The sequence below is a fragment of the Lissotriton vulgaris genome, chromosome 5 (assembly GCF_964263255.1).
Source record: "Lissotriton vulgaris chromosome 5, aLisVul1.2, whole genome shotgun sequence".
In the NCBI taxonomy this organism is placed as follows: domain Eukaryota; kingdom Metazoa; phylum Chordata; class Amphibia; order Caudata; family Salamandridae; genus Lissotriton; species Lissotriton vulgaris.
In genome coordinates, this window is record NC_141693.1 from 1297342230 (window position 1) to 1297368733 (window position 26504).

At 43.6% G+C, this 26504-nt stretch overlaps 1 protein-coding gene across 1 annotated transcript; it reads right to left on the reverse strand.

The window, feature by feature from the left end:
- Positions 1 to 955: 955 nt before the first annotated feature.
- MLN (motilin) lies at positions 956 to 20582 on the reverse strand. The gene is made up of 4 exons (XM_086920349.1): positions 20333 to 20582; positions 17112 to 17216; positions 5912 to 6020; positions 956 to 1121 (listed from the first exon to the last, which is right to left on the reverse strand). The coding sequence occupies exons 1-4, from the start codon at positions 20447 to 20449 to the stop codon at positions 1114 to 1116; spliced, it is 339 nt and encodes a 112-aa protein (XP_086776475.1). The 5' UTR covers positions 20450 to 20582; the 3' UTR covers positions 956 to 1113.
- Positions 20583 to 26504: the final 5922 nt, after the last annotated feature.

Genomic DNA, 26504 nt, shown 5'->3' on the forward strand with positions numbered 1-26504 from the left:
TGCCTGGGACATCTGTGGCACCCCACACTCACCCACTCTGGTAATGCACTGGCTGTATAGCTGGGACTTTATGACACATGTTTATTCTAGATAGTTTTTACTTGGTGTTTTGTTTGCAACATCTATCACCCAGGCAGCACATATCTCTGCATCATTGCTTACCATTGGTTGGCTCTGCTGTCAAACTGATTTGCCTGCTTCCAAATTGTGCTGGAGCTTGTCAATCTTGTGTTTGTCCCTCCCATGAACTTTACAATCTCTTTTGTTTGGCTGGCTTCTATGCTTACATAGCATGCTCTTCAAACACCACTTTTTCTTTTTGGTTAGGCACTCCACAAGAATGCACGTGTTCTCCAGTTGTATGTATTTCTTTCCCCCTATGCCTTTAATTGCACTCTGTAGCATGTGGGCTTCCCCCCCCCCCCCATTTTTCACTCGCTCTTGTATCCTTCACTCCGTATCTTGCTCTAATGTTTGCTTCTCCCCTGTCCACTCCGTGTTGCTCTCACACCCTATTAGTCTTCTGTCCATCCTGACCTCAATGTTGCTTCCATCCACCCACCCTCCATATAGTTTCCCCGCCTGCTCCCTCTTTCCCTATCAACCGTTCCTTCTTCTCCCCACCCCATCCTCTGTGTTGCTTCCATCCTCACCAACCTCCGTGTTGCCTCCTCCTGCCAACTCCATCTCTGTTGCGTCTCCGCAGCCCTGCGTTTCCTTACGTCCGTGCCTGCGCTTCAAAAAAGTTGTGTGCCAAAAAGCAGCCCGTGTCATCGTTTTTTTTCTTATTTAGCCATGCTGCATAGCTTCAGTGATGCTGTACAGCACGATTACAAAACATTGACAAACCCTTCTGCGTGTTCCCCATTTAAGCACTAGTCAGATTCAGAATGTTACGCCTCTTAAACCAGTGCTTGTTCTTAACTGTGGAATAAAATCAAGATGCACCTCTACACCTTTCTGAATTACTTTATTAGATCACACAATATCAACACGTTGCATCATAAAAATGATGTCCCGGTTTTCCGCAGTGTCCTCAAGTTTAGATAGGAATCAGGGTTGGGAAAGAAAGGGGGAAGCAGCCGGGAACGCCTTCTCCTTGGTCTCCGACCATCAATTCACTGAAATAAAGAGGAAACTGAAATCAGATGCACATCAACGCTTGCTCAATTAACCCTGTCACCAGAGACCATAGTTGTTTTTTAAGAGAACCATGGAACATTTACTGGGAACTTTAGACCAGATGTGACCTTGGCTCCCCAAAAGGTTCATTTTATGGCTATTGAGAACCCTCATTCACCAAACTGCTCTCGATTCTTCAATCTGCAGTGTTTGCTTACAGCACTGTTGCTTGTTGATGTTTTCCCTCTCGTGCAATACATACAGGTAAGAATAGGTGTCTGTAATAGTGCATGACTGCAGCGACGCCCTAACATACCATCCCTTGTATCCTCTACTGATTCCTGATTCCTACTGCACCATGAGATGCAATGCTGGCTGCTACACGTCCCACGTTCATGTGTGACTTCCGGTTGGATTAGCAGCTCTGTCTGCCCTGGCACGTGTATAGCTCCTATTGAGGTCAGGAAAATAGATTTTCTGTCAGATATGGCTAAGTAAGTCTTATCCTGAATTCTACATTATGCTTGAAATTCATAGTAGTCAACGCCAATTTACCCCCATGAACGCTAACCTATTCACAAAAAGATTTCAGTCATTTCAGTCATTCACAAAAGTTATTTCTGTTTTATAAGTTCACAATGCTTTGAAACATAGGTGAAATAGTGTTTTAAAAGATGACAAGTAACAATTCTCATTATTAATAATAATATTACTTTATATTGACACAGTTATTATTTTTTATGTTGTTATCAATTTTTATTCATATTATAATGCTTTCCCACAAGCCTTTAGGGGCGTCCCTATTGTCAGCCGGTTTCACTCTTCGGACTGTCTGCTGCTTCCCTTCAGAATGCTTTCAGCAGCAATTTATTTAAACGTATTAACGTGAGAGTTTTACAGAGCACAACCAGGCATCACAATAACATTATTTATAGGATCAGCTAGCAAGAAGCCTTTACTTTATAAGCCACCATACATTTTTTCAGCTGTTTCACTCCCCCTTGCAGCTCCTAATGCTAACCGTCCCTCTGCCTATCACTATTTGTTTTATTGCTTCCACATTCCACCCTGCTCCACCTATAGCACTAGGCACATATCCTTCTATCACTATATACCCTTCTCTACTGCTAAGAGATTCCACTGCATGCAGCCTCCACCTACCACAGCCCCATACACTACCCCTATCACGCCCACCTTGCAGAATCTCTAACACTACACACTCTTCCACTTGTCACGTTCCCTCAGAAGACCACTCACACCCAGTGTTGCAAGGTCTCCAACACTATACACCCTCCACCAACCTGTATTTACTTCTCAACTTACAACTTCCGCACCCTGCAGTGCTCCTAAACTACAAATGCCTCCACCTATCACCATTCCATTGTCAAATCCCTACCAATTCCTCACCTTGCACATCATCTGAAACTACACTACACTACATGTACTACTGTAACCTTATTGGGACTGCAGCACTACCATTCTGCACCTCCACTTATGCCACTAAGCCACATGCCAAAAGCCCTTCATCAACCCCCAGGACCTACCCGCTTTGTAACACCACAACACTAAAACACTTCCACCTACAACCACTTGCCTGACCGCTACCAATTCCTTTAGCCTTCCATTCTTTCTAATTTCATTTTAAGTGCTTGGGCAAACCCTAACTTAAAGTGCATGGCGCCATATGAACATGAATATATTGTACTGTCTTGTATTGCAGAATTTACTGGAAGCTACCTACCAATGACTATTCAGTATTCTTTGAATTGCTCCTGTTGTTATCGTGAATACTACAGGACCCTGATTTACAGTGTAGTAAATAACACAAAATGTAAAAGAAATGACCAGTGATAGAATTAAACAAATAGTGAAAGACGTATAATAGCAGAATGAGAGACGAGTGGAAATGAATCAAGAGCAATTCCGAAACTGACCAGAGAAGTCTTGATGGAAAATAGGTGGTGACAAAACTGTATTTAGCAAAGGGAAATTGGTATATCGAGTAAGCATGGGCGAATTTTGCGAATTCGCAATTCGCGAAATTGGGAATTCGCGATCCGCAAAATCCACCAATTTGCGGATTCGTGGATTTTGCGGATTGTGTGGGTAAAGGCCGGGCGGGAAAACAGTGCACATCACTAGTGTGAGGGGCAGGGCCAAACGGGCGAGGCTTATATGCGAGTTCACATATGCCTCTTGTGTGTATAAAAGGACAGGCACGGATCAAAGAAGCTCGTGGTCACAGGAACTGCACAGGGATTGAGCTCGTGAAAGTCAATAATGCAAAGGCCTCCATCATGCATCATAGCTATTTATCGACGATAGATATGGGGAGAACGCACACCTGCCCAGCCTCGACAAAACTCACATTTTTGGGGGGGCTGATTAACTTTGCCATCACACCGAAGAGCACCGGGGTCCCTCGAGTGAGCTGTCCTTCATAGTGGGTAAAGGGATGGAAAACGGTGCACATCGCTAGTGTGAGGGGCGGGCCAAACGGGCGAGCCGTATATGCGAGTTCACATGCCTCTTGTGTGCATAAAAGGACAGGCACGGATCAGAGAAGCTCGTGGTCACAGGAACTGCACAGGGATTGAGCTCGTGAAAGTCAATAATGCAAAGGCCTCCATCAAGCATCATAGCTAATTTTTCGACTATAGATATGGGGAGAACGCACACCTGCCCAACCTCGACAAAACTCACATTTTTGGGCTGTAACTATTTTAGGATGGCGCCGGCAAGCTGCCAGCGCCATCCTAAAATAGTTACTAAATTAGCTTCATCAGGAAGCACTAATAGATAAAATAAAGCAGGTGCTCGAGCACCTGCTTTATTTTATCTATTAGTGCTTCCTGTTGAAGCTAACTTAGTAACTATTTTAGGATGGCGCTGGCAGCTTGCTGGCGCCATCCTAAAATAGTTACAAGTTCAACAGGCTTGAACTTTTGCCCCCCCAAATCCGCCGCTCGCGGATTTCGCGGATTTTGAGTAAATTCACGGGAGTTCGCGGATTTACAGAAAATCCGCGAAATCCGCGAGCGGAACGGATTTTGCGCTCACCCTTAATATCGAGTCACAAAAGTAAAACGTGACAATAGAGCGAAACTGCTTATAGTAGAAAAAAACAGAGCTCCTAGGTGACAATAGATGTGCATATGACATTATACATTGTTTGTGAACAGATAGATGGGGAACCTCCAGTAGCTGGCCTCTCTCCCTTGCTCCACTGCCCATCTAGACCTTTGTACGGGTTGTCAGAATGATGCTAGGGCAGCAGGATGCTGTAGGATAGGAGGGTTAAGGCACGGATCCCAGTGTGAGCCCAGTCCAGCATCTGCAGGAGTAACTTTCTGAAAGAAAGCGCCACCCTGAGCTCCCAGGGCAGTTAGTACCCACTCAGGTTTTTAAGTGGGCCGGTTCTCACCAGTGCTGAACACCAGCAGTTTTTTAAAAGGGGCCTCAAAACGGGTCTCTATCAGGCTCTGTTTTGTGCCCTGGCACAGGCGGTCCTTTTTTTTTCTGTACTGCAGTGACAGCGGCACATCGATGTGCGCAAGCTCACAATGCTCACTTCTCACTAGTGGAGAAGTTAGGCCATGACGTCATGACAGGTGAGCGATGTAGGGGAAGCGAAATTCTTTAAAGAGAGTCATTTTCTCTCAGGATTTCCCTTCTCTTTTTGAAACTCAGGAGCAGCAACATTGTTGTGGTGTCACCAGAGCTGCAAGTGGAAGCTTTTTCAATATTAGATACAAGCCATAGTTGCTGCTTATTTATCTTATGCAACTAAAAACCACTGACAAAACCAATAGTCCTGACTTTTTGTAGGAATGATGTTGCTTGTATCATATATCGGGATGCAGTGACAGAAACAGAAAAACACAAGCCAAGCGGCACACTATGCTAAGCACAGATTTATAGCTTATGTGTTTTTAAGCCACACCCTTAATTACATTGACCATGCCCCTTTGAGAGACCCCACAGTTTTTTCATCCCACTTAAAGCCCTGACCCACCCCAATACATTAGGTCTGTGGCTTGACTGAACACTGTGCTCCAATGAACTAACTATACACAGCTACATCAACAGTGTGCCACGAAAAACATATCCTTTCTCTCCAGTGCCTCATCACTATGCCAGCAAGATCAATCTTTCACTCCCTGTTATCAACAAACTGCCGCCAAAAACACACCACTCAACTTCTTGTCATTACCACTTTGATACCCTTGGGTTTAGTGCCCTTTACAAATCAGAATTTCGTTTCATCAACACTGTCCCACCAAGGACACACGCCCTGACTGTCCATCAAGTCGCAAATGACATGTATTAATCAGGGGCGGGGTGTAGCTTCAGGGGCAGGATGTGGGCTATTACAATCGCCCAGTAAATGTATCGTTGAATAAATAGTTGGGAACAGGAGCTTTCAGATATCTGTTGATTTCCCCTTGGGATTTTTAACTTCTATCTCAGATAAAAACACACACACTCGTCTCTGCCTTGAAGCTCTTAAACCGTGGCTATTTTACTAAACACTGTTTTCAGTACCCCTTACAACCCGCACTTCATTCTCTTTCCACTGGATCTCACACCCCTCGTGCGCTGCTTCCCATATAATAATAAACATGATATGTACGAGTGATTGTGAGAAAATCAGAACCCCTTCCCCGCCCTCTCCAAGTCTTAACGACCAAGCTGCGCCCCTGGAACTAATAAATATAAACAAAAATAGCCCCTCAGACTCCTGTGAATCTACTGTTGGAACCCTCAGGTCATGATGTCACATCCTTACCGTTCCGGGGTTCCGGCAGCATGTCCTGCAGCAGGCTTTCCAGAGCCACCCGGCACTTCTCCAGCTGCCTGGCACTCAGCCTCACCCCAAATTCCACTGGAGCCGTCACCTGTGGGAGAGGCGGGAATGACAGTGTTCAAGCGTCAGCCTTCAAACAGGAAGGGGCTGCATAAAGGGCATTGATAAGGGGCGGTGTGCAGCACAGAAAAAAATGTCTCACAGTATACACACATAATGGTGCAATCTCCTTTACCTCCGTATATACAGTATATGTGGCATGAAGGGTACTACTTATCGTTACATTCCATCACTATTACACTGTTCGAATTGTTTTGCTTTTTTTGTTATTTGGTGTTTTGTTCAGCATTTTCCATGAACAGGTTTCAACCAAGGCCTTTCTCTGGCTTTGTATGAAGGTGGTAATAAAAATACAACAATTGTACTAAAGAAAATGAATGAAAGTGAAGCTCCTTGCAATCCCTGGCACTGTCTTTGAGACCCCAGCCATCAGAGGTGGCAAAAGTTAAACAGCATCTTGATGTGCACTGTTTACTATTTTGCAGCTTCCAGTGGGCCTAAGACATAAGCCTCCAGCTCTGTAAATGAAATTAATTCAGCAGTGCAAAGTGCAGTGTTCTGGTGAAATAAAATAATGAAATAAAAATTAAGCATATTTAGCATATTCCCCTCCTGTCCCCCTTGGAATTTGAGTCCCTTTGTTTGAAAATGAAATCGGGCTCGCTGGCCGAACCTCTGACACCTGCTCATTTTTACCAGTTTCATGCTCTTATTTCTCCAGTGAATATCGATCTGGTTAACCTTTCTCTGTCTTCAGCATTCGTACCTGGGACTTGGAAACACGCCAAAGTTATTCCGCTGCTAAGGAAACCTTCTCTGGATCCTGCTGAGTTGGGCAACTATCGCCCCATTTCCCAGCTGCTTTTCTTGGTGAAGCTGATTGAATCTCATGTGAACTCTACTCTCTCTGAGTTCATTGAGCAGAATGCCATCCTGGACACTTCACAGAACGGTTTCCGAGCACGTCATAGCACCGAGTCTGCCCTGCTGGCAGTGACGGCAGCAATCCGGGGGAGTCTGGATGTCGGTGATTCAGTGGCCTTAGTCCTTTGGGACTTAAGTGCCGCGTTTGATACCGTCTCTCACGCGATATTTTTAAAGCGCCTACAGGAAATCGGTATCAGGGATGTTGCTTTGGAATGGTTTCGGTCCTTTCTGGAGGGGAGGTCTTTTCTGGTCTCTGTGCCACCTTTTCATTCCCAGGAGTTTGCTTTGCAACAGGGGGTGCCGCAGGGCTCAATTTTGAGCGCCCTACTGTTCAACATCCATGTCCGACCCCTGGCTTCAGTAGCCAAAGGTAGAGGATTGTCATTGGTGTCGTATGCTGGCAACACCCAATTGATGATCATCTTCTCTAAGAGATGCAGCGCAAATCTGGACAAGTTTAAAGAGGACCTTTTATTGGTTGCGGACTGGATGGCGGCAAACTGCTAGCAGTTGAACGCCAGTAAGTCCGAGGTTTTATTGTTTGGCAAGGACCGGGAGTTGTGGTCTGAGCAGTGCTGGCCGGATCGTCTTAAACCCGCCCCCTTGCCCAAGGAGGCTGTGAAGAACCTGGGCATGTGGTTCAACAGCGGTCTGACCTTCGACATCCAACCAAAAGTAGTGGCAGGGCTCTGTTTTGGGCTTTTGCGAGGTTTGAAACCGCTGTTAGTTTTTTTCCTCCCAAAGTGCGTCAAACCATTGTCCAGGCGACAATTCTATCTAGACTGGACTATGGCAATTCCCTCTATCTGGGCGCCAATAAATCCATAATTAGGTGTCTGCAGAGAGTACAGAATGCAGTCGCTCACATTTTGGTGGCACTTCCGAAATCTTCCTCGGTTTCCCATGTGCTTCCTAAACTTCATTGGTTGCCTGTTGAAAAGCGCATTCAGTTCAAGTCTCTTTGTGTGTCACATAGGATCCTAAACCTACAGGCACCTTTAGGGCTGGCCAATTTGTTAAAGTTTTACGTGCCGCGGCGCTCCCTTAGATCTGCTGACCAAGCATTGGTCAGCATTCCTCGAGTTCTGAAAGCTAATGCTGGTGGCCGTTCTTTTCGCAGTCTTGCTAAAAAACTCTGGAATTCGCTCCCTGCTTCTATCAGAGTGATCTAGAACCACCTTGCTTTCCCTAAAGCCATAAAGACCTGGCTTTTCCCTGTCTAACTTTTCATTTTCCTCCCTTGGCTCACATCAATGGTTTTTGGTGGCGCTGGGACGCCCCGTCGCTGGGGCAGCTATACACAATACAAATTCGACTCAAATCAAAATCAAACAAGTTGTTGCCAATCTTGCTTATTGTAAATACATGAAAAAGATATTTTTGAATGAAACCTTTGCCTTTGTGCTTCGCAGAAGTGATTATGCCTTCTAAATTAACATAAATCTAAAGCCCTGATTACAAGTTCTGGGGAGAAAAGGTGATGTTTATTGCACCTGATAAAATGTAACTTCCTTGGGTTTCATCACCACCCCCTTTTCTGAATCATTCCTTGGGTTTGGACATTTTTGGGTGCAATATGTTGCACCTATGTAAAGATTTTGGGAACTAACATGAGGAGTTTAGTGTTTATTGGCCAAACATGTGCACTTCATGGTCAATACTGTACTCCCTCCCCCCCAACTAAATCCAGCAAGTTTGACCTGCAGAAATGTAACCTAGGATGCAGGCTTTATTGCACCTGGTACTTACTGGGTGTGGTAAACTCTCCACAATTCAGAATGATGGCCCTTGTGCAAACAGGTACTTTCACAGGGGTAGAATAATGCTGATCCACTTATAATCAGGGCTAAAATTGACTAATAATAAGAAATAATTAAATTCAATACAATTTTTCATATTCAATATACAGTTCATAACAATTAATACATGTGGACTTGACTACATTTGTTTTTAAATCCATTTATATTTGCCTCTCTCTTTGTCCCCTCCCCCTGGTATTTATCAAAGCATTTATTGTTGATGTATAAAGTAGGGGAGTATTGGCATAAATAATTTAGTTTTGCAGTACTGTTCAGCAGTTTGTGGAACTATATCACCTAAATATAAACTGCTCTTCTGGCATATTGCGTTAACACTCCAATTAATCCAAAACTAGATGATATCTAGAACACCTATTTATCTGTATTGTGTTATTATGTTAATCACGCAGTTATTGTGGTACTTCAGCATTGTTAGTTTTTGCGATGCCATCAGGGTTTAGTTCATTGACATAACTTTCTGCACAGATTCTCATTCAAATGTTATTTTAATGTAACTTCCTGTGGAGCCGTTGAGTTCAAAGGATGTATGATGTCACTTCCCCTATCCATGGCATTTTGATGAATGTGCACTGGTGGTGAAAAGCTGGAGGTGCCACTCTCTGCAAAGGAGTGTGAAGGCATACCATCTGACAGTAGAAAGACTTTTTTAATTCCTGACATGGGATATGACTTTACAAATAAGATTCCTCTTCTTCTTCTGAGCTTCTAATGAGACTTTAAGCATCTGTACAAGTTACACACTCAGCCATACGAATGGCTTTGAAGAACAGTTATACGATCACATATCAGCTTCCAGTGGCAGTTCCTCAAGTAACCCAATATTCCGGTCATTAAGGGCTCAGACGTGCCCATCAGGAACGAGACAAGACCAAAACTTGGCCATCATGCACAAGTCCACCTCAGGTTCAACATCAACAGTTAACACAGAAAAGGAGACGGTTTGAAAATGCAAATGTGTACAAAAGCTCCATCCAGAATAGTTAACCTCCCACTTCACCGTCACTCAGCTCCACACACAGCATAGTGCCTACTTAAAATGCCTGAACTTGCCTGTCTACCTGTTTGCCACCCGGTTGCTGCCCTTGTCTGGAGACCTGTTTTCGAGGGTGTCTAGGTGCCCTCTCCTGTTCTGGATGTATTGCCTGCCTGTGCTGCTCTCGCTGTGATCCTCGACCGCGCGCTGCCCGGACTCTAACTCCCAGAGGGCAGCGCGGTCTTGCAAGAGGCGAGGAGCATCTTCCTCCAATCCCGGGCCCATGAATAGTAACGCGGGCTCCCACGGCGCGGGACGCGGGCGTGCCAAGGGCGGGCCCGTTCTTGCCCGTCTGTGAACGTCTGAGGCCGGGCAGGGCTTATTCCCTTGGCTTTTCATAATTTTTATAATTCAGTGTTATGTATCTAGTGTTTTGATCTGCAAAGCTTAGGAGTGGCTGTGAATTAAGTTTCTTCTCTGCTCAACTTGCATCCAAGTTAGATTGTTGGTACTAGAATGGGCAAAAGAAAGTTACCAAGTCCCAAACCCCCTTTAGGCGCTAGGACCGTGGCTGATTCTCAGCTAACCTTGTTGAATTATCTCACTGGGGCAGTGGGGGTCTTGGATAAACAGATTTCCTCTGTTGAAGAATCAATAGAAGCAGGTTCTTCTAGGTTAAGCTCGGACCCAATACATCTAGATGAAATTCCCCTACCAGAGCAAGGTAATGCGAATAAAAGCGCTCCTAATGGTTGTATTCAGCTTAGCTCAGAGGAGATTTTACTCACTGATAGCGATTCCCCTACGCAACTACCCAAAAAAATTCTTAAGAACCCATGCCCTGTTGATATCCACACCATTGACAAAAGCATAGCCCATGCTACTAATGTTCAACCACAGTCCAATGTGACAAAAACAGCGAAACAGAACCCACAAGGGAAAAAACGGGAAGGGTGTAGTAAAGGTCCCAGCAAGGGTAAGGTTGAATCAAATTGCAACCTTTTAATACATAATGACATCAAGAACCTATCCACCCTGGTCAAAAGATTAGACCATTATTTGAGAGTCAGGCTGGACCAATTATCTTCCAGACTGACTATCATTGAGGATCTTATCTCTAGTAATTGTAACCAAGGGACGGCTCTAAGTCATGGTCGGGGAGTCCAAGGCACCATAAACAAGAGTGGGAAAACATCTATTGGCAAAGTAAACCACGTGCCAATAGGACCTTCTAGTACCTGTACTGGGAGAGCTACCAAAATGGATCTACCCTCACGAAAAATAGATCTATTGTTCATGAGAGTAACCGAGATCAACATGAGAAAACTCGTCCGCTGGCTAGCATGTTGGTCAATGAAGGCGATAGCACTCTTAAAAGGCCATTGGGAATGACTGGCCCTATTCAACCAACACACCCCTCCCAAATTCATCGACACGCAGCTCCAAACTTACAACGCCACCTCAGGGATCCCTCTGCGCCTGATTGTTATCTAGATCTTCCCCCGGACGCGACACCATACATTGTTGTTTTGGTAAACGTCCCAAAGGAGGCCGCTGAAGATGAATCATGTGAATCCTTCAGAAATAAATCATTTCATTGGTTAGGCAGAAGGGTAGGTTTGACTAAGCAATTATTTTGTGAGTTTAAGATGGCAAGAAGGGTACAGTGGGTGGGCTATCGAGAAAAAATGGTAACAGGTGATTGCATTGTTTTGACATTTGGCTCCCTGCTACTGGTCAAAGAAATACTTGGGGGGGGGGGGTGAAAATCATTTTATAGACGTGGCTGGGATTAACATACTACCATTAGGGTTCTTTTACCCTCCCTGAAAAAGCTACCAAAGTATTGCTAAGGCTAGATTCATTGCCCCTGATTATAGCCAGACGTATATTGCTCCTACCTATAATAGATTTAACCTGCTTTCAAGTTTGGAAGATAATGATTGTCTGGTTGATCGTGATTTATCTTCCTTAGGGCAAAGGCCCGTTCTTTTTAGACTGGGCCAATCTCAAGTGGAACCTTCAACGACATCTAACTCCCCTAGTTTTACAGGTGCAACCAATCTGCAAACTTTAAAATACTACTCTCCAGTAGAGACACTAGATCCAGCTCGATTAGGGTGTTCGCTGCCAACTCAGGAGAATAAAGTTTCATTAATGGTTCCTAAATCAAACGAGGAGCCAATTATTCAAGCACCTATAGGTTCTTGTATACCTGGAGATTCCAAACTCAATATAATTTTTTGGAATGTGGCAGGTCTTCGCTCTAAAACGTCCAATGAAATTTGGTTAGATCTGGTGGGAAAACACAATATCCTGTGCTTTCAAGAAACATTGTGAAGTACATATATCCATCTTGAGGGTTATAAAACCTACACCTTGTATGCTCTACCTTCAACCTCGGGGAGATCAAAAGGGGGTTTAACAACGTTTATTTCAAATATTTTAGAAATTAAGGATATAGTCCTGTTAAGACTGGAAGCTAATTTCCAGATTTTTATGCTTAAAAATAAACAAATCGGCTATCTATTTCCTGGTTAATTTCTATAATAATCTTCAGCAGGCAGACCTTATTATAGTCCTAAATTATATTCTCCACTCCCTACAGGAACTGAGAAATAATTATATTTATAAAGTTTTTACGTTAATTTGGGGCGGCGATTTTAATTTATCACTTTGCAAGAAAATAAACAATAAAAACTGTGTATTCAGGATGAGAACAAAAATAATCAAACTCATTTTTCCCTCACAAGTATTGGTAATCGTTTGAACTAAATTTTGCTCGTCATGAAATTGGGTTTTGCAAATGAGTTGGCGGCTCCCCCAGTCCCATTTACCACTACATTTAATGGTAGGGAGCTTTCTAGCATTATTGATTATATTTTCGTCTCTCGTTACATGGAGTCCACCATCCGGGATTTTTCAACCCTGAACACTGTAAGTGATCATTTTCCTAACAGTCTCTCACTATCTTTACCGATCAGCTTAGCAAAGCCTAATTCAATGAGCATTTTGGGGTTACAAACTTTAAACTTGGATAGACTAAATGGCTTCTCCATAGAATGGACGAAAATTGACCCAGCCGAAATTATTATTATTATTATTATTAATGACATTTGTTAAGCGCATGGTTGTACAAGGAACAGTGCGTCCCCGCACTGAAAATCCCACTAATCATCGTATCAGCTTAGCTCAGGGAGGAGGAGCACTAGGGCCGGGAGGGAAACTAAACTAATTATGCCTTGGGGAAGAGATGGGTTTTTAACCTCTGTCTGAACCTTGCTTCAGACGGTTCCATACTCCATTCGATAGGCAGGTCATTCCAATCTTTACTGGCCAGGAGTCTAAAGGACCGTCCTCCCATCCTTGCTCTGTGGATCCGGGGAACCACTAATAGCATGCTGCCCATCGACCTGAGAAGGCGCGAAGGACGATAGATTGGAAGCAAATCCTGGAGATATGAAGGTGCCTTTTTGTGAGCTATGCGATGGGTAATGCACATAGTTAGAAATTACATCTAAAGTAGTGAAGAATGCGTTGCCTTTAACTGAAAAATGTTTAAAACCTGATACCTCGCACGAAGAGATACTGGCTAGCTATACAAGCACTACTAGAATAGTACAAGATACCCTCAATCAAAAATTGAAATTCAAAGGGAACACCATTAAAGGGGGGTTCAACAAAGCGTGCACAAATGTGCCTATTCTAGTCTGAAAGCAGCCCTTCACAAATCACAAAGGGACAAAGAGGAAATTGTCCAACTTAGAAAGGCCTATAACAAGGCCTTAAAATCCCGTAAAGTAGAATTAAAAAATGATTTATGGGAACAACTCCACAAAAGCTCCACTATGAAAGATAGTGCCAGGTTTTGGAGAGTTGTTAAATCTCCTTTCCTCTTAGCTGAGAAGGAGCATCCCAAAATAGATGTAGCTGTTGACGACACTACATGGGTTAAGCACTATTCCCAGAAATTTAGCTTGGATCTACAGGAACATTCCGAGCAAATTGAAAAAGATGGGTTGGCCCCTTGTTCAACACAAACAGTCTATCCTATTCCACTTATATTTACGCATTCGGAAGTGTAAAATGCCTTACTAGCCAGCAAGGGAGGGAAAGCACCAGGTCCCAACGGGGTCCTGGTTGACCTTTTTAAATATAATCTGGAACTATGGTTCCCCATTTTGACCAAAGTCCTTGAAGCCTCATGCGCTGTAGAGCTAGTTGAATCATGGTCAGCCTCAATTCTTGTTCCCATTTTTAAAAAGGGTGATCGCCATAGTCCATCGAGCTTTCGTCCCATCTCCCTCCTAGACTCCCTTGGAAAGGTGGCTTGTCGTATTCTTTTGGAATGCCTCCAGAATTGGGCAGATGATTACAGCATAGTCTCTGACCTCCAGTACGGGTTTAGAGAGGGATTAGGTACAGTGGAGCAAGCCCTTAATCTGTCTCTATTAATGGTGAAATATGTTAGGGCAAAGGGCGTGCATTTACACATGGCCTACGTTGATTTAACAGCAGCTTTTGATTGTGTGAGCCATTCCAAACTATGGTTGATCCTTCTGGAAATGGGTGTAGACTTACCTTTGGTCAATTTTCTCCGTGAACTTTATTCCGGTGCTACGGCAAGAGTGAGGTAGGGTCTGAGGGGAGAACTCACTGCATCATTTGGAGTGGAGAGGGGGGTAAGGAAGGGCTGTGTCCTGGCTCCTTTCCTTTTCACCCTTTACAACAATGGGTTGAAATCAGCTATGTTAGAGGGGAGCCAGGACCTGCCCTTCATTGGAACACGTCCATTACCTGCCCTTCTGTACGCCGATGATGCCGTGATTTTAGCCAGAACTCCTTTGGAACTCCAACGTGCTGTAGAGAGATACCACAGTTTTATGGCTAGCTTGGATCTTAGAATCAATATTAAAAAAACGTTTGTAATGCTTTCAGGAATAAGACCCAAGAAAATAAGGGACATTTTTATTGATAATACAAAGTTGGAGAGAACAAACACATATCCCTATTTAGGGATTTTAATAGACGACAAGTCTTTATAGAACCAGGCCATTGAGGCGAGAAAACTACTATTCCTCAGGGCAACTACTGCCCTAATAGCTTTTGCACAAAGGCTAGGCAAAAGGCCACCAACTGATATGATCAAGATATATAAAAAAAAATGTATCAGCGTAGCAAGCTATGGAGCTAGGGTTTGGCGGCATGGTAAGGCGGACGCCCTTTAGAAAGTCGAGAACAGTTTTTTAAGATACTTACTTGCTGTTCCACAGAGTTCCACGACTTATTGTTGTCATTTAGAGTTGGGGATGGTATATATATCTGACACTGTTAAACTCCAACCAATTCTTCTATGGCATCGCGTTTGGTTGTCCCCAAAGACTGATTTATGCCAAAACCTTTTGCGCGATTGCCTGTCACTTGAAAACGAGCATAAGATCAGTTGGCTTGCTTACGTTAAAAAATTTCTCTATGACCTAGGTCTGGAAAAATACTATCATTTCCTGTTAACAATAACAGAGTTACCAAGAAAGGTATTAAAATTTTATGTATGTCACACTTGGAGCAGTTACGATTAACTACTGAGGTCGGAAAACGCTCAGTGCAGCACATTTTAACCATCCATATTACTTTTGTCTTGAAGCCTTATTTAACATATAAACTGAGATCCTACGAGAAATTTTTACTTACCCGTTTTAGGTTCAATATCTTCCATCGACTGGTGACCTTTCCACAAATAAATGATTGGTTTAAGAACCTTCCGGTTTGCCCCTGTGACAATGTATCTTCTCAATCTCTGATTCATACAGTTTTATTTTGTAAATTTTAACAAAGAGCCTAGGCAATACTGGATAATACCAATTTTAAAAATGCTGTGCCTGCGTAGATGTCGCCCTGCCTTTCTTGTCCTAAAATTCTTGGAAGTGGAACCTCACGCAAAAAACATTGCCTGCTTCCTCAAGTTTTGCGTTAAGCATAGATCAAATCTTGGTTAAAGCTATGCTTGGTTAACACTGTTTTAAAAACTTTGTATTATCTTATGACTTGATTTGTTTAGATTTTTTATTGTATTTTAATATCGCCTCTTTTTACAATTTTTGTAATACTGTAATGTGATGATTTATATATATCGATTACATGTATTTTTATATGCACTTTTATGGTTTTCTACGAAATCTTGGAAACCGAATAAAATAATTTGATTGATTGATTGACAGTCAGTATATTGAACACACGGAATGCGGCTACACTTTAGATTTAGTGCGCAAGGGACAACTTGCTTTCCACAGTTAGATACCAAATTAATCACAGGTATAGTCGCCATAAAGAGTGACTGTATATTTAGTTACTAGGCAGAAGCCTTGTTGGTTTAGCAAAGTGGTCAGAAGCACAGACTGTCCTGTGGCTTGCTATCAACACACTTTATCCCTGCCATGTTTTGAGGAGTCTGCATTGACATTGCAGATTTGGGATTTCTCCAGGTGCACAGCTAGTCACTGGTCACTTGTTTTTAAGAAGGAGCTTACCTCTTACCCGATGAAGGACAAGTCACTACTTGATATCAGCAGGATCTTGTGTGCACCAGTCTTGCTCCACCAGCTCTGCTCATACTGCACCCAGTGCTTGTGTGTTTAATAGGATCACATTTGTTTTGCAGTCATACACATTGGAATGGAGTGCATTGCTGAGTGTGCTAGGGTACAATTCCACATCGAATGATATACCAGAGCCCTGATATGTAAGAACCCCATTTAAATGCCTGTGAGTCCCCCTCTGTGGGATCTCAAAGTATAGCAAAATATGTGGCAAACAACCATGACGGTTCACACTCCAACGGAGATGCAGCTCTTGCACATCTAGAGGTGCATATGGCTACAAAATTACATGTATATTGATTTGTCGTGGGGCTGTTCAATTGCATCTGGTGACCTTTTGAAAAGAGGGAGAAACAAGTGAGACATGGACTGCCATAATGTTGGTGTGCGGTATCGAAACCAGAGTTCCAACATGTTATTGTCATCACTGAAGGTTGTCAACATTTGCTCTTACTAGAAGAAACCCAGGCCCTCAATGCTTTATCTTGATGCCAGTGGGCTCTACTAGGAGATGATAATCCAAGACGTTCCCACGTGGCCTTACCAAAATTTCTTTAGTTGGTGTTACTCAAATACTTTCAAGAGAATATTACTTTTGATTAACACAGGTACATTTAGATCAAAATATATTTCATATTGTTATTCTTTTTTTAGCATATATATCACAACATTACTTTTCTAATTCATTTACATTCTTCAATGTATTATTTTTTTCATATATATTGAAGAATGTAATGAATTAGAAATGTACCTGTGTTCGGAAAGGCCACAGTGAGTTTGAAGGGTGGCCGGTATATCTCATTTACCTTGATAATTTCATCTTCCTCCAAATTGTCATAGCTGCTGAGATCTGCATATTCCCCATCTTCTGATCGCAGTGATTTCTTCATTGCCTTGTTCCTCTCCCTCTCCTATAAAGAGACAAAAACAGACACAGCTTTGTCAGGATCATCGTGTGTAAACAAAGACAACATTCCTCAATATGATCATCACACCCAGAGGAATATAGTGCCTAGTACATAAACATCAGACATGAACTTGAATAAAAATAGTTTCCTTTGCTAGTCACATGGCTCTTAATATGACTGATATAAGAAGCCAACAGACGAGACCATACCACTCCAATCCTGGCTAACCTCAATTGGCTCCTAATCGAAGGTAGAAACTTCCTCAAGCTACCCTACAACATCCACAAAACCATTGACCATGGAACCCATGCATTACTCATCTTGCAAATGAGAAATCATCTCAGACGGATCACGTCTACTCAAAAGCACTGAATCTTTACGACTGGAAACGCTTCTGTTCAGAAAATCCCGCACAAGAAGCCAATCCTTCTCAGGCAGGCCCCCCCAGATCTGGAACTTCATCACACCAGCCATAAGAACTAACCCCTTCCCCGCAAACAATTTTCAAGAAAGAGCTCAGAATTCACCCCGCCAAGTAGTTTCTACAACCGTATTTCATTAAATCTGACCACTCCTCAAGACTATAACCAAACTCCGAAAAAATCATCAGGAACTCTCTGAAGCCCAAACTTTGCCTAGCGCCCACCGTCAACCAACCAATGCCTCAATAACATTCCCTTGCATGCAACAAATTCCTATTGTAACTTGCAATGATACCCTTCTGGGTCTGATTCACTCTTTATAAAACGGCAAATAAATAAATCATAATAAATAAGCATGAGCTAGGACCATCCCACAGCAGAGGGATAGATTTATTTGTTGGGCACATAGCGCTCTATACTGGGAAGAAGCTGGATGAACATCACAGTCAGGCGAAGACGGCATTCCTTGTTCTGCTTGAGAAGTGCAATCGAGCAACACACCTGAAGAAAAGACCCTTGCTTGCTAGGCACTTAGGGCTCGTTCACAACGCTATTTGCGTGCCTAAATTCAGTTTTGGTTTGCAAATAGCTTGATTTACCTGATTAAATGCACTTTTAATTTTCTGAAAATGTGTGTTAACGCTGAAAAAGAGATATACAATCAGATAACTCTTATGTGAGTACATCTTCTCAAGAGGTGTGGAGAGGGCGTTCCAAGGTCGGAAAGCCTTGGAAAGTGAGTGCATAAATAAAGAAGTTGGTTATTTGCATACTTTTCCATAGCCCAATCTCACCTTGCATATGGTCTGATAATTACTCCATATCGAGGGCAGGAGTAATTAATGGTTGAAAATGGGACAAGAACACCCCTTGGAATTGTTGAGAAAGCAAGTAAAGTATTTCTCCAAGGAAAAAAGTTTTTTCTGTTGAGGAATCAGAAATAAAATTAAGTGTAATGGCACTGCTGCTCTGCCTTTAGGTCCACTAAATGTACCCCAAAAATATTTTTGCGTGCAAAAATGCTTCTGCGTGATTGTACTTGGAATTCGCCGTCACTGGCATATTTCTGCGCTCCTTGTGAATTCCTGAAGGGACCATGCCCACGGGATAGGGTGACCAGATTCTCAAAACAAAAAAACGGGGACAGGGCATAGACATAGAAGTAGGACTACGGGTTGCAGTAACCATCAACATAAAAGTGGATTATTTGACAGCTGTCATAGACATAGAAAAGGGAAAACAACGACAGCTCCCTCCACAGACCGAGATGAAGCATTACAGACAACAAATCTGAGGTCTTTCATTGGCACCCCTCTCCTTCACACAGCAGCATTAGTACTTCTTATTACATTTACACTTTTAAGGACTACAGCATATATTTGCCAAAAATCAATAAAACATCACAGGCTAGCAAATGCCAGTGCAAAGAGAGCATGTGCGTGCATTCTCAACTGGAACAATGAAAAACAGGGACATTTCTGTGTTTACCTGGGACATGGGTTGAAAACGGGGACATTTGAGTCACTTGGAGAATAGTGTCGGGACACGGGGACACTTCTCCAAAAATGGGGACCGTCCTGGGAAAACGGGGACGTCTGGTCACCCTACCACGGGAAGACTGCGTCACTTGCTAGATACAGAAACCAAGATCTTCACAGCCATTTGATGGCTTTTGTACTGAGCGCCAGAGCTGAGAGCATCCTATCCAGAGGGGCAGAGCACTCCCTGCTAATCATAAACATGGGATACAAGAAGATGTTAGCCCCAGGGGTTACTCCTCTTATCCTGCTCCAGGCCTTGTTCAGTTCTGCCATTGACGCCGCCCTACCACCAGTCCTAATGAAGAGTGGGTGCCACATATTTACCATCCTGTGTGTGAAGCGAGCTACTCAGGTTATTCCTCATTGCCCACATGGCGCCTCGTCTTTGATGCGTGGTTCGCACCTCCACTGAAGCATGCTGTGCACTTCCACTGTATTTATATTCTGGGGATTGTTTAATGCACCTTCACATCTCGTCCGGATCACGCAGAGGGAAATGTGGACACTCCTGGATCCTGGTCATAAGATGCCGGGTTCACCGGGACACCCTCTCCATTACCTTCCTCGTGAGCATTGCCAGCCGTTTCTAATGGGCCTCGTGCAGTTAGGAGGCAGGACGGCTCACTAAAGTGAACGCTCGCTGCTGACACACTGTGATCTGCAGGTCACGAGTAGGAATCTAGATAAGGCTGATCCGCCTTCCATCCTTCCCGAAGTCAGTAAACTGAGTGCCATGAAACTGGATAATCATAACACACCTGTTATCATATGGCGCTTATAGGCCCAAATAAATGTTTTTATAATCAAATAAAAGCCCATTATTACGGTACTCTAGCAGAGGCCTCCCCGGGTACCACTACAGGATTAACTCACCTTTTCTCGTCGATATACCTCTCCTAACCACTCTTTGCCTTTATCTCTCTTTTCAATGCCGCCCATAGGAGTGTAACTCGTCAACATCTGGTGTGCAATAACCAAGGTGACTGGCAACGCCATACCTGCTGGGTGTACCGTCATCCCTGCAACCAAACCCACGCTTAACACAATCCCTGTGCACAGGCCGCCAACCTACGCTGACAGACCTGCACGAGGCGGGAAACCGACGGGCTCCCCGCATCTTCTTGCAAACTGCGCCGCCTGGAGGCGCCGTGCTCACCTGCATCCTCCTGGCGTCGCTGGGGCTGAAGATTGGGAGGAAGCCCTGGGCCTGCTCGGCCAGCATGGCGACCACGTAGGCGGCTAGCAGGGCAGCCACCACCTTCTGCGAGACCATGTCGAGTCTGGAGTGCCGGGCAGTAGGGCGCTGAGTTTTCGGTCTCTTTCTTCCCTTCTTCTGGCCTCTCTAGCACACAGTGGTTTTTTTCACTCTCTTTCTCTCTGCCCGATCTCTACCTGTGTGGGTCTCCTGAGGCTTCTCTCTCAAGCCCTTTTATACCCGAGGTTCTGTGGGTGATTTATTGCCCCGACCTTTGCTGAAACTGCAGTCTTCCGCTACCCCCCAGCAGGTGTCTTGGATACCTGGGGCTCGGGGTAACTGGAGCAGCCGCCCTCGCTTTATTGCATCGAAACCTCCATCACCACGGAATGTTAAGGGTTATTGGATTGTTACAAAATGGAAATAGTGATCCCGCAGCAATTCAGCGGCTGTGCACGTGCACGCGCTGTTCTTGCTGTATGTGCCTGCTGTATGCAGACACGTACGTCAGAAGTATGGCTATTTATGTGCAACGCGAACTCACATGTACTGTATATAACATTTATATAGCGCTTACTACCACTATGTAGTGCGCTAAAGTGCTTGCCTGCACGGGCAGCAATGCTACATACATGTTTGATCGGAAGTCTGTTGTCTTTGTTTGGACCTAATTTGGAAAGTGTTTCCATGTCCTGCGTCAGGATCACCAAGGTACATATCGTGTCATGGGACACAGCACTTAGCAGTGTGGTGGATGAAAAGGTGTAAGAGAGAGGCGCAGTATTACAACTTTTGTACATGTGCAATACCTGTACAAATAACCCATGTTAAAAAATGTATGTACACATGCAATCTGCCAGTGCTGGCTATGTGGGAGCACAAACTTACCCCAAATTTTAAGTATCCCACAATGTCTTTACCTTCTGCCATTCTTCCATAGTTAATCTTGCACATCAAGACAACTCCAAAACATCATTTAGCAGAGTAAACAATTCAGAATTACTCAATAATTGAGTTCTAGCCAGGGCTTTAAATGAGCCGTGTTTCACCGGGTCGGAGCTCCGGCAGTTTTTTAAAGGGGTTCTCGAAACGGGTCTCTATCGGGCTCTGTTTTGTACCCTGGCACAGGTGGTCCGTTTTTTTCCAGACTGCAGTGACAGCAGGCACATTCATGTGCGCTGCTCACACTGTGTAACGAAAGGGTGTGCAATTCCTAACAGGGAGTACAGGGGGAGGGGAGGTCTTTCTTCGTGATGCCCTCACACACCCCGCGTGATGTCATGCTTGATCATTGGGCCATGCTCCTCGTCGGGCCGGCCCTGCAATGCCCGACGGTTTCCCGTGAATGGGCTCTTTGGCAGAGATCTTTTGAAGAAGCCGTGAGGTGTGTGTGGGTGACCCCCACTAGCGCGATTCCTACCCATGATCAGTGGTCCGGAGCAAGGGTAGGAATCGCGCTAGTTGCCTGCCAACCTTCCCCGCAGAGCAACAAGGTGCTCTGCTTTCCCCGCAAGGCTGTAGACTTCCGTACTGGGGGTCTTCACTACCCCAGTATAAGTCTACTAGGGTACTATACTACCATGTCTGGATATCATGCCACAACTAGGGAACCAGAATGGTGGTACTGCACCATACACTTTCTTAGGTCCTGCTGAAGTGCTGCATTACCAGCTAGGGGCAGCACAGGCACGAAACATGTTGACCCATTACACTGTGATAGCCCTCTAGGAACATTGCATCCACGTTAATTAAGCAGGAAATACCTTACTTAATAAATCAATTCTGGAAAGGACTGCTCCAGACTTATTTTAAACCACCTCCTGTGCACTACCCTGCCCCCTCACCCGCACGCACCTCACAGCTTCTTCAAAAGATCTCCGGCAAAGAGCCCCATTCACGGGAGCCTGTCGGGCATTGCAGCGCGGGCCCGACGAGGAGCATGGTCCAATGATGAAGCATGATATCCATCGGGGTGTGTGAGCACATCTTGAAGAAAGACCTCCCCTTCCCCTGTACTCCCTGTTAGGAACTGCACACCCTTTCGTTACAAAGTTCTATTTGGAGCTTGTGTGCAGGACCTGTCTAAACACGGCTTCTGGTCCCCCTTCCTTTTTTGACGCGCTGCTCACACCGCTCATTTATCAATAGTGGAGAAGTTACTGCATGACGTCATGCCAGGTGAGCACATCGATGTGCGCTGCTCACACGGCTCACTTCTCACTAGTGCAGACGTTAGGGAATGACGTCATGCCAGGTGAGCACATCAATGTGCACTGCTCACACCGCTCACTTCTCACTAGTGGAGAAGTAACGGCATGATGTCATGCCAGGTGAGCGTTGTAGGGGAAGGGAAATCCTTTAAAGAGAGTAATTTTTTCTCTGTATTTCCCTTCTCTTTTTGAAACTCAGGAGCAGCAACATTGTCGTGGTGTCACCAGGGCTGTAAGTGAAAGCTTTTTCAATATTATATACAAGGAACAGTTGCTGCTTATTTATCTAGTGCAAGTAACAACCATTGACAAAGCCAATAGTCCTGACTTGTTGTAGGTATGATGTTACTTGTTGTATCATACATCTGGATGCGATGACAGAAACAGCAAAATATACATGGGGCGGCACACTATGCTAAGTACAGGTTTTAACTTTAGTGTTTTTGAGCCACACCCTTAATTACATTGGCCACGCCCCTTTGAGAAACCCTCCAGTATTTTTATCCCACTTAAAGCCCTGGTTCTAGTTCAATGAAAAGTTAAAGGGTTATATTACAAAGTTAAAAAATAAACAGTTAAAAAAACAATGCCATGAAGGCTCTTAGATACAGAGCAATACAGATAATGCAAAATCAAAAAAATACTTTAAGTCCTACATGAGCAGTAAGGTCAGACAGCATGCCTAGTAGCAGCAAGGAAAGCACAATAATCTCTAGTTTACTCCCAAAATCAAGTTTTTTTTATACATAATTCTTGCATGGAAAAATAGGGAAACTGCAAAATGTACTGTAAGAGCTTCAGTGTGTGTTGTGTCGTTGAGTTGACCTCACTCAACACGCAATGAAGAAATCACAGTACATTACTACCCACAACAACTCACTTGTTTTTACAGTGTCAAGGGAACCACCATTCCATTAAAACTCTTTTGGGGTTCCTTAGACTCTGCGCTTTAATAAAGGTGCTTCCCACTCCAACATAAACCTTTGCAGAGGTCTACATACAGAAATGTCAACGTAGCACATTGGATGCTCTGAATATTTCAAGTGATGTCACCTCAAATTCCCTCATAATGGAAAACAGAATTGTAGGCGTGATTCTGACATCAACAGATGATGAATGATGGGTGTGGCACATATAACTTTTAGATGGACATGTGATCGTGGACACTTCTAAGTGTACATTATATATACATGATTAAGCAATTACCTTGTTATGCATGTGTTACAGTGTCAGAATGGCAGAGATGTGTCGTTTACACTGTCTCTGATCTGTTTCGGACTTGATAGAAAAAGACACAGGAATTGGATTTATGTGGATTTAGAAAAACAATATGTCACAGTATGAAAATCAGGGCATATGACCATGACAAGCTGAACGATCTTCTTAGACTTACACTTGATATATCATAAAGAAGTTTCTGTTTGCCAACATATGATACAATGACATTTAATGGATGCATTTTAGAAGAAATGAGAAATGCAGACAATTACACATTTTGAAATACAGCCTGGAATACAGATGATATACTAATTCCTCGTGCATACTGTTAAACTCTCTGCCTCTCATTGTGTCACTCCAGCAAGGCTCCATGCAGGATCCCTGCCAAAGGTCCAGTGTGGAGGGAGAGCAGCAACCTGACAGCTGCTCAGCTCCTTATGATATTTTTGATCAATACAGGTCTGCGCTCACAGACTAAACAACTTATCACCTCCAACCGCCATTTCATGGCCTTTAAGCAATGGCAATTTTTACCCTCACTCATAATGCATCATACTTTGTGCATCCCCTAGTCATCCGAGCTTATCTTAGCTGTGATGAAGAGAAAAAAAGTGAAAAAGATGGAGCACCTCTTGACGACTTGCATGACTGTTAAGTTCACAGGAAGAAAACATAGTATTAGCCAGAAGAAATATGCACGACAGGACAGCATGTCTTCTCCGAGATTTGCTTAGAACTTTTATCCTAACAGAATTGCACCCTACCGCATCATGCCATCCAATCTCTATATCACACCATTTAAAACTATACCACATGACTCAACCACACAAAACCTTTTTCAGTGCATCATATTATACCACACAAAACACTGCTCTACACACCTTCACACCATTCACCAATCAACTATGATACCTCATGCATATTGTACTGTACAACATTACATCATTGGAACCACATCATATCACACTATTCACACCATTACACACTGTGCAGCATCAGACCTTACCCCTTCATATCACACCACAAAACATCAGACTGTACTACATAACACATATTACAGCATACAAGATTGTCCAGCACCGTATCACATAATCAGACAATACATCACACTGTACCACACCCCACTCTTCCTCATTACACTATACCATCTACTACCACATAACTTTCCCCTACTTTGCATTGCTCCAAACCATATGGCTTCACACTAGTTAACAAAACAGTGTGCCGTTCCACACCAAAATACACCTTGCAACACAGTGGAAAAGGCCACTAAATACCCCACCCTCTTTCAACCCTACTGGAACCCATGCTACATCACATAACACTACCGCACACCTCATCACTATGAAAAACAGTATAATACCACAAAGCAATATATTACATCGCACCATTCGCATTAAACCATACCACCCTGTATAACGACATATTACACAATATAATCAATCAATCAATCAATCAGTGACACTTATAAAGCGCGCTACATACCCGTAGGGTCTCAAGGCGCTGGGGGGGGGGGGGGGGGGTGCCGCTACTGCTCGAACAGCCAGGTCTTCAGCTTCTTCCTGAAGGAGAGGTGGTCTTGGGTCAGGCGCAATACAACATAATGTATCATCCAACACCACTTCGCACCATGCCACTCAATCCAACATCACATAATCACACCATACCTAACAACAATGTACCACATTACAAACAAACACTATGCAATGCCAAATCACACCTTGCATCATGCATCTCACTATACGATACACATACGAAGTATTACTCCACATTAACCCAGAGAGAACCACAAGAAACCTTCACAGTTACCACCTCAAAGCAGGCACAATACAGAAACATATACCTTGCCACAGCATGCCACACTTCACAACACCATTCCACATCATATCATGCAATACTATAGCACAACCCTCTATGCCACAAATCACTGCCCCCTCACATCTAACAATTCCACAACTTGACACATCTTTTTGCACCTTATCATGTAACACCACACCTTACAAGATAATAACCCATACCACACCAGAATACCCTTGACCACAGCACTCCATTTCACACTGCAACAGACCATAGCACAGCATACCAAACAAAACGACAACCACCACATCACACCATTTCAGTCACAATATCAGCCTGTATCCCGCCAATCCAATCTTAATATTTCAATATATCCCACCATATAAAACCACATCAAGCTATCTAATTATAACCTATCAATAAATAAACTTCGCATCATAGTATACTGCAGTATAATCAAACACCCATCAAATTACCACATCTTATGGCACTGCATTGCACCACATCGAATGAAACCATATCATACATAATTACTCTACGCTCACCACAATGTATGGGGCACTACTCAGGAATTAAATGTTTTGGCGATGGAGTGTCACTTCAAGAATCCCATGGGTAATAAAATAAATGGTAAATTACTTGATGGCTATTATCAGCTTAATGTGCTTTCGGTAGACATACCAGTTTTCTGTTGGACCTCTGATTTTTCTGGGTGGTTAGTAGTCTATGTCTATGTCAGTTACAAATTCAGAGTGATATGCATCATAATCCTAATATTAATGAGAGTAGAATGAAGAAATCTAAAGACACTGACGTGCACACCAAAGTAAACTAATAAAGCCAATGGTAAAATACATATCCTTTATGTCTGCAGACTCAAAAGGTTTTGGCAGAAAGAGGAAAGACTA

Coding starts and splice junctions, on each gene's coding strand:
- MLN (XM_086920349.1), bottom strand. CDS start 20,449: ATGGTCTCGCAGAAGGTGGTGGCTGCCCTGCTAGCCGCCTACGTGGTC. Junction 17,217..20,332: donor GCGACGCCAGGAGGATGCAG/GTGAGCACGGCG, acceptor GTCTCTTTATAG/GAGAGGGAGAGGAACAAGGC. Junction 6,021..17,111: donor AGGAAGATGAAATTATCAAG/GTAAATGAGATA, acceptor CCTCTCCCACAG/GTGACGGCTCCAGTGGAATT.